Source organism: Aplysia californica, unplaced genomic scaffold (assembly GCF_000002075.1).
Source record: "Aplysia californica isolate F4 #8 unplaced genomic scaffold, AplCal3.0 scaffold00150, whole genome shotgun sequence".
Classification (NCBI taxonomy): domain Eukaryota; kingdom Metazoa; phylum Mollusca; class Gastropoda; order Aplysiida; family Aplysiidae; genus Aplysia; species Aplysia californica.
In genome coordinates, this window is record NW_004797420.1 from 639,570 (window position 1) to 649,107 (window position 9,538).

General features: G+C 40.7%; 1 protein-coding gene across 1 annotated transcript in view; it reads left to right on the forward strand.

The window, feature by feature from the left end:
* Nucleotides 1-9,538, forward strand: part of LOC101846811 (enoyl-CoA hydratase, mitochondrial) — a gene marked incomplete in the record, with an annotated part of 19,621 nt that overhangs the window by 6,665 nt on the left and 3,418 nt on the right. The window contains 3 exon segments of the mRNA XM_013081886.2: nt 2,084-2,275; nt 4,422-4,552; nt 7,941-8,040. Coding sequence (XP_012937340.1) covers nt 2,084-2,275; nt 4,422-4,552; nt 7,941-8,040 — 423 coding nt within the window.

The window sequence follows — 9,538 nt, forward strand, 5'->3', positions numbered from 1 at the left end:
ATCGATAAGAGTAGGCTTAGGCCGCCACCCGCGCAAATTTAAAAATTTCCTACCAACTGAAAACATTAGGAGTGTCCCGTGCGCTCATATGACCTATGCAGTTGCGAGCGCCGTAAAACACTTTACAAAAACAAACATCTCTCCCCCCCTTTATGTGTTGGTGTTGCGTGGTAAATTTACGCATACGTTTAGTAAGGACTGTACAATGCAGGCAGTTGGTTATTGGCAGTTTAAAGTAAGGGCAAATAGTTTGTTTATAAAGGCTGTCCTTTTTATACACTGGCAAAACTTGGTGGTTAGTAGGGCTGGCGTATAACAGGTGGCAGAGTAAGGGGGTTTGACAGTCCATGACATACTTTCCATGACATACTTTTTTGCCTCACATGATGAAACTGAATTATAGTCTGTTCTGTGCATCTTTACCTCTGAAGAGGTGACAACTGGACTTCAGAATGTATAGATGTAGCTGCTGTTGAACTATGACGTGGCTTCATGATTTGTTACTTGTATCATTGTACCACCTCAACATACATGCAACCCCCCGGGGCGGTGCCACTGACTGAAGTGTCTTTAGGCCATTCCCAAAGGGGGAACATTTCTTGTTCATGCACAGTAGAATTGTAAATGGGCTGGTCCATCAATGTCACGCTCATACGCTCATACCTGTGCCTGATCTACAGCAGGGAACTGCTGCTTTTTCTTTCCTAATCCTTACTATTGTCATTTTTCTTCGACTTCTTTTGTATGTTTGTCACACTCTGGTGACCCACTATTCCGGGGTGCCTTAATAGTCGAAGTAGTCTTTGTGCTGTTGAAGCTAGAGAGGTGAGCAGAGTAAGTCTGATTCCCCGTAAGGACTTCTCTGTTGACATCCCCCCCTTGGTGCTCATATGACCTTATGCAGTTGCGAGCGCCGTAAAACCTCTACTAAAACTAAAACATACTTGCATAATTCTGTCATTTAAAAAGAACTGTTTTAATTAGATTATTATCTTGATGAATTTACAAGTTGGCATTGGTTGATATAGAGGATTGCTGTAATCTGATACTCCAGTGGATAATATTTGAACCAGGCCACCTTGTGTTGAGCTGAACCAAAGCAGCTTGCCATATAAAATATCCTGAGTAGACAGTGATCACTCTGCCAGATGGCCCCTAGGGTATGTTTGTAATTAGTTTCTATGTGGTTAGGAATATGCCCTCTCAGGACTTTCCTGAAATTCTTGATTGTTTTTGAGGAGGATGGATAAGGTCCTGAAGTTGTCAGTTGTGTTATGTAGCTTGCATTCACTTGAAGGTTGTTCCACATCTTAGCCAAGGTGAAGGTTGTGCCCGTGTTGTTCGCTTGTTGTTCTTGAGATGGCTCTTGGTAAGTCATTACCCAAATCTATCCAACTGAAAAGCAAAATACCAGCAGTCCACCTTAGCCCACCACTCTGTAAGGGAATAAGATAAAATAAGATAGTGGGGGACATTTTTCATAGCTTTACAGGACGGGTAAAAACACGTTATCATTGGATTTAGATTGTATATTACTATCAATCATAAAGAATTTCAATATATATGAAGAAAAAAGTAAAAGCCCATACAGCAAGGCACTGGCGTATGTGGTTTAATGTTTAGGTGCTGTTTCTGATGGGGTGTTGTATCCCTTTCAGACCAGGTTGGCCCTGACGAGCAGGGTTGTAAGCCTGCTTCCTTTATGTCGATTGGGTAAACACACCTACTTAAAAAACAAAACAACAAAACAAACAGATGCACTATGCATCAGTGTGAGATGCAATGCCTGTGATGATTAGCGCTCACAGACATCAATCAAGTATCGTATGGAAGATTTTAGTTTTGTGTAATTTTGTTATCTTTATCTTTTTTCTTGAATTTACTTTATAGTTTTCCTATCTCTAGTTGTAAGCCAAGTGCTCCATGTATGAAGCCACCCTTCTTTGTGTGTGTGTTCAATGGTAAAACTTCACCTATTTTGTTTGGCATTGGTCTATGATTGGTTAAAGCTTACTTTATGCAAGCTAAGATGTGGAGTCAGACTCCCTTAAATACGAGTTTTGTTTGTGTTTTTTCACCGCAGAATATGAGAACATCAAAGTGGAGAAAAGAGGGGAGAAACAGAATGTTTTATTGATCCAGCTGAACCGGCCCAAGGCCCTGAACGCCCTCTGTGACGCTCTCATAAGTGATGTCAGTGCTGCCCTTGACATTGCAGAGGCAGACAAAGATATCGGAGCTATTGTAATTACTGGCAGCGACAGAGCCTTTGCAGGTATATGTACAGGCAGCCTCGTTATCTTGACCGTCAGTGTTGAGAGTTTATGTGGTTTGCTCACAATACTAGTGAACATACCCCCACACACCCACATCCACCCACACTCACACCCAAAAAACCCACACACAGAGACACACAGAGACATACATACATACACACACACACGCGCGTGCGCGCACACACACACTAACACACACACACACCAAGCATGCCGCATGCACACTCTCTCTCTCTGTGTAGAGAGTACATACTGTATTTCTTTCGATGGCAAAAGACCGAGTTTGCTTCTAACTAGGGTCAGGCTTTTTCTTTTCATGAATGTACAGTATAATCCGCTTATATCGACATTCTGTGGGAAGTGGATTTGATGTCGATATATAAAATTGTCGATAAATGAAATATAAAGCCAAAGAGTGAAAAACAAGGTAAGGTCAGCGGTAAAAAGACAACACTACTTTTTTAAAGCTGGTTGCTTCCATTGATTCTTACACAACTACACAGAGGCAGGGGGGGGATGGAGTTACGGTACCTGAAACCGAGCTACACGAGGCGCACACTGCACACAAGTGGGAGTTTGTTGTAGCATCCTTGTGTAAGACCTGTTTACGGCCGCTTGCAAGTGAAAATGGAAAGACGAGGCACTGACTTGCTGACCGTGGCGCTTGTCAGCGACGAACTGAGAATGGGATTTGGGAAGGGGGTGGGCGATCGGGAGCGGGGGCTGGGAGGTGATGCCCAGCTTGTGAGACACTGTACTGTGTTGGAAACTACACTGTGTAGGCCTTATATGACCTACTAAAGTCTGGTGTGTCGAGTAGGCTACTTGGTGGGTATGCGGACTTAATGAAAAACTAATGCGTTGACTGTTAGTGTGGCTTTTTCCCTTTAATAATGTTCATGGGCTTCACCATGTACCCAGGAAGCATATCGATAAAGCAGAATGGGCCGAAAAGTCTATACAAGAGGAATTGTTTCGTATAGATATTGAAGGAAAAATTCGTAATTGGCAAATATGTCGATATTTCAAAATAAATGTCATTACATCTGCTGTCAATATAAGTGGATTATACTGTAGTTTCCTGTCCCTCTGATATCTTCTCTGTTTATTGGGGTAATGTTAGTTATGGCACCAATGGTTAGAGTGATCTTTTCTGTATTGTATTGGACCTGAAGCTTTAGAGAGACCACTTCCACTTTTTGCTCTTGAACAGCCATACAGGGTGAGTGGTTGGAAGATGCTATTATAAGGTTCTATTTTTTTTTCCTTTCCCACCGTTGTTTCTGTTTGTCTTACTTTTACCATGTACTAAATGGTAATAATCATGTCTATGTGCTTCTTTCCAGTCTTATAAAAACGAAAAATAAACCATGTTTGGATATTTCTTTTACTGTGTAAAGATGATGTAATTGTAGAAACTTTACGACCCCATAGACTACGTTTAGATCATGTTGTAGGTGGGCTGCTTAGACCTTGCCTGTTAGGTACGGAGGACGATGGGGACACAACGTCCCATCTGAACGACAAAGATACTCGATAATGATTTACCTTCACGTCTCCTGTGTGCAAACGGCAAAGTGCCTAATTGCTACACCACAAGATGCCAGTAAAGATGGGTTGATGGATGTGTCATAAGAAAACATTAGTAGATAACCACACCAATGAAGGATCTGTCTGTGGTGTTCTGCAGCCTAACTTGACTCCTGTTGCTGGAGGAAAGGAAAAGGTAAACATATTGCTTACAGAATGGATTGATAGTAATTTTTAAAAAAATTCATCTGTAAGAAGACTCGGAGAGAGAAAGGGAGGAGTAGTGATGAAGGAAGGGAGGGATAATTTTTGTTTTGTGAGTGTGTAACACTTGGTAAAATAAAGCAAATTTTATTTATCCACACATCCTTCCCCTCACTCTTCATAAAGGAATTGCTGTGTGAAATGAAGAAGTCAAAGATGTTAAAAGTTATCTTACTAGTTATTTTTTTATATCAATATTGGTAATAGTGAATGTGGTTTTAGAAAGTGCTGAATTTAAATTTTTTTCTTGATTTTGAAACACCTCAATAAATGAATCTTATTAGAGGAATGAATACAATGTCCACTATAGAGTACAAAAGATCAAGACTCAAGAACTGTTTGCTTTTTCAGCGGGAGCGGACATCAAAGATATGCAGCAGTTTGACTCATTTGCGGAAGTTTTCAACTCAAACTTTCTAGAGAGCTGGGATCGCGTGGCTCGCTCCAAGAAGCCCGTCCTGGCTGCTGTCAACGGATTTGCTGTACGCTGAATTGAACCAACTGTTTGCCGCAGATTTTAAACTAATACAGCGGTTTCTTAACTACTGTTTGAGGGCCATTATGTAAAATGATAATTTTCTCCCTCTGCAAAAAATTCTGCTAAACAAATTACAGAAACAACATTTTAAAAGAAAGGAGTTATTTTAAACTTTGTTGTCATCATGACACGATTCAAAACTAGAGGGAAATAAGGCGAGTATAACAAAATGATATGGGGCTTTGTAGCAAAAAACATGATATGTAATAATATATTTAAGACGATTAGGAAATAAAATATGTGACAAGACATGATGGAATCAGGCGCTCGTCAAGTTTTTGGACATGTAGATTTAATGGTATCATCTTAGTTTTTTCATTTGTCTTACATTCAATGAAAAACCCAAAACCCATCTATCTTGAATAGGAGTCCAGATATTTCTTTTTGAAGGAAGTGGGGGTCGCCTGGTTTCAGAGGTAAAATATCGGGGAAATGGCCGCCAAAGTTTGATTACTTCCATAGCTTGAGAGTCCTTGGAAACTGAAAATTTATATTTTTGTGCCTTTTTTCAGCAAAATTCTCTCAGAAATGTGTTTTTAAAATTATATAAATGGTGTTGATCCAAAAAACAAAAATTTGATAAAATTTACCAAGAGCGGCGTGAAGATGTCGTTTTCCTAGATTTCAGTTTTTTGAGCGCCTGATTTCACCCAGCTCCCTCACATGGTTAAATTTTCAAAGTTGCAGTGAAGCAGGTACTATCTCTTTGTGTGCTGAATGTGTGACCCTCCTGCTGTAGATTGGAGACTTGTGATCTAGTTTAATGTTTTTGACATACTGGTCCTCATGGTATTTGTCTCACTGCTGCTTGACCCTTTCCATATTCCACCTCCCCATCTTCTGGCTATAGCATTCTTTTGTAAATGCTTGTAGACTCCTTGCATCAGCTTTTGAGACACTTTCATTGCAGTGAAGCTACATCAGTCCCATATTTGAAATGCTCTGCCCAATACTTTTTCTCTACCCGACCTATGTAGGATACACCATTCCTGGTAAAGCTTCTTTCTGCCGAATGTGGCCAAGTGTACTCTGAGGTGAATGGGACTTTTCTCTGAGTGCCTGGCCAGTGACCCCATGCAAGAGTTCGCCAACTTTGCTGCTGATGTCTGATCGTTTGTTCCTCCATTGCAGTTGGGGACGACATCAAAGAGATGTGTGTCATGAATTTTGAGGACGTTCTTGGCTCCGACTTCCCAGGCTTTGAATCCGCCCTGTGTAGGTGTAGAAAGCCCCTGTTGGCAGCAGTCAATGGCTATGCTGTAGGTAACGGGTGATGGGCAGTCAGTGGCTATGTCATATCTTAAAGAGCTTGGGGCGGTCAGTGTCTTATCTTGTTGTCAGTGGCTGGACCTTATGTTTTCATTAGGTGGCTGTGCCTTGGGCGATCAGTAGGTGTCAATAAGTGACAGTCTTGATTGGTCATTGGGTGTCATTAGGGGGCCTCAAATGATCAGCAGGTGTCAATTAGTGACAGGACCTCAACATTGATCAGTAGGTGACTATAGGTGTCAGTAGGGGGGAACGGGTCTTTGAATTGTCAATAACTGTCAACGTGTCAATGGGAGACAGGGCTTTGAATGGTCAGTAAGTGTCTACATGTATAGGTATGTAAAGACCTTGAATAGTCAATGGGTGTCTATAGGTGACAGGGTTTCGGATGGTCAGTAGGTGTCAATAGGTAACAGAGCTTCATATATTCAGTAGGTATCAAAGCCACGAGGTGACTGGGCCTCAAGTGGTCAATGGCTATGTTGTAGATGACCAGGCTGGGAGGTCAGTAATGCACTGTCCATTCAACAACAAGAGATTCCGATCAGAGAAAGGTCTTTTCAGTTTTGCTTTCTTGGTTTTGTCTATTCCCTCTTCTTTGTCTTGCTGGGAATTGTCTTTTAGATCTACCCTCCAGTTTGTGATGTGGGAATCTTGACATGTCTCCCTTTGAGGTGCTCCTGGTTTGTGTCGGAACATGCCAGTGCCACTGGCTGGGGAGTTGTAAAGTTCACATTTCTTGAAGACACAGGTTTTAGATGAGTGTCTGTTCTACTTTCAGTGGGTGCTGACATTGAGGAAATGATGCAGAAAACATTTCATGAGGTCCTCACCGCAGACTTCCCAGATTTTGATGCGTTTGTCAGATGTAAAAAGCCGATTCTGGCTGCAGTCAATGGTTACGCTGTATGTTGACTTGCTTTTTTTTTTGTTGCTTTTTTGTGACATTATTTATCTTGGTCACCTCCCCAAATGGGCTAGGTATGTAAACAGTCTGCTGGACCACAGTTATGGGCCCAACTCGCCCTTTGGTGGGGTGCCACATAATTTATGCCATCACCCCATTTTATTGGCAGGGCTGGCATCTTTTCTTGGAACGTACAATGTTTTTTTCCCCCCACCTTTGTTTTTTGAAGATCATTGGTTGTCGTTCAAGTCTAGCATACAATAGTTCCTTCAAGCTGCATTTGAAATGACTTTATTCTGTTCAGAAAGGATTTTAAATCACACGAAAGCAAACGTGTTACTGTCACTATTTATCATGTTCAATTTCTACCTATAGTTTCTTTCATTTATGTGTCTTTTTTCTTGAGTTCAGCTATGAATGGATTTTCTTCTGAAATTTGTCTTCTGCAAACCATTTCTGTCCTTGTCTCTCTATCTCAGTTTTGCTTGGTATCTGTGTAAAGTTGGTGAAGGCCTCTCTATAGATATATTCCTATGCATACAGTTTAACATGCACTTGGCAAACATGCAAATAGCGAAACACGCACATAGCAAACTGATGTTCAGGTTCGAAAATTTTTTAAGACATGTATATTCTTTGTATTTATACCACGTAAATGCAAAATTTGTACTTAAAGAAAAGATTTCCATGTCGCACTGATTTTGCTGTGTGCATGCTAGACTGTATACATATAAATTTGTGTGGTGACTGGTCCTTTTATGTTTTGTTCCTCCTCCTTGTGTGAGAAAGACATTTTATGAAGTTGCTTTAGTGTTTGCTTATTACACTACATTATGTGTCACTTAAGCTCTTGACTGACTGTTTCCCCAAGCTTTCTGTGCAGCTAGACCAGTGTTTTGACCTACGTCGTATACACATCATGCTTCATGTACATTTTCTTTTTTTCAAGTCCATATGTTGCTTAATATTATGCTCAGTTTTTTATTGCATAGTCTATGTCCATTGTGTATGTGAGTGTGTGTGCGTGCATGCATGCGTGCATATGTCTGTGCTGTGTGTTTGAATATGTGTGGGTGTATTTTTGTGTATGTGTACGTAAGTAGGTGAGTGTGTGTGTTGTGTTGCCTGACCCTGCACGTACTCTGTCCTCCCTCAGCTGGGCGGTGGCTGTGAGCTGGCCATGATGTGTGACATCATCTATGCCGGGGAGAAGGCACAGTTTGGACAGCCTGAGATCGCTCTGGGCACTATCCCAGGTGAGAAACAGTCATGGCAAGGGACAAAGGGTGGGTCGCAAGGTACAGGGCAAAGGGCACATGTAAAAATCAGTAGCACGGCAGGTGAAGAACCAGCAGTCGACTACCCCTGAGATTATTTTGGAGAATTTGAAGTAAAGAAGACAAAGAAGCTCCAATTGTAAGTTGAAACATTGCGATTTAAAACAGATGCACTTTGTTATATTACACTGAATTTCCAGTTCAGTTAGTAAAATCTCATGGCGTCATGGTATCTTCATTCATTGATAAAAATTAAAAACCAGTTTGTAGAATGATCAACTTAAACAAAAAGCAAAATTGTAGGCAACAGGAAGATAAAGTGTTCTTGTGGTTTTATAGTCATTCTATGAAAGAATTCTCTGACACTCATCTGAAATTGGATAATTTGCGATGAACTTACCTGATAGTGGTAAAGTACGCCCTATCTACCATCTGTCAGCTACTTTTGGTTTACATTTAGTGCTTTGGTTTTCTTCCCATCACTTGCAAGTTGGCTTTTTCATTATGTCATTAGGAGGTTATTGGGGGTTCAAATGCACAATGAACATCATTATCATTATACTAAGGTGCTCGATGATGGGTTAGGTAAACCTCATTATGGCACTCTTGATCAAGACTTATACATCAAAATGCACCCCCCACCCCACTCCAAAGGGATGAATATTAAACACTCAAAGAATGGCCTTCATGGGAAGTGTATGCTAACTGGTTTCAAACTTATTTTCTAAAATGCCCACAAAGTTTTCTGCTATTTCAACATTTTACTTTTGTTTCCAGTGAAATCATGTACCTCATGATCCCTGCCAGCATATGTGCTATTGTATGTAACTAATGCGTAATACTAATGTTGTGTGTTGTTTCTTATGCCTGTGTCAGAGTCTTCTATGACCAATGATTTTGTTGTGTCACATGGCAAACATGTACTGCTACCAATAATAATGTTGTTTCTTGATTCAAATGTCAGTGTGTACAGTTTCCAATGGTAGTGTTGTGTGTTGTGTCAAATACCAGTGTGCACTTTGACATGTGGGGAGTGCTCTGGTGTGGTTTGCTCCTTCTTTCCTATAAAAAAACTATCGTCTCTATCTCCTCTCCTTCTTTTTTGTGTTTGTTACTCTCTTGTAACACCTAAATCTTCAACGTTTATTTGACTTTATTGTGTTGCAAGTGCCGTAAAAAATCTTACTTAAAAAAATGACTTGTGGTTTTGTTGTATATTGTGTTGGACGCCAGTGTGTAGTATGGGATGATGAGCGATAATTATTTTGTGAGTTGTGTCAGATGTCCGTGTGTCTTCTGACCTAGGTTTGTGTTGTGCAAGATCAAGATGTCTGTGTGCTTTTTTTTTGGTTTGTTTTTTTGTTTTTTGTAAAGTGTTTTACGGCGCTCGCAACTACATAAGGTCATATGAGCGCGCGGAACACACCTAATATTTTCAGTTGGTAGGAAATTTTTAAATTTTGCCTGGGTGGCGGCC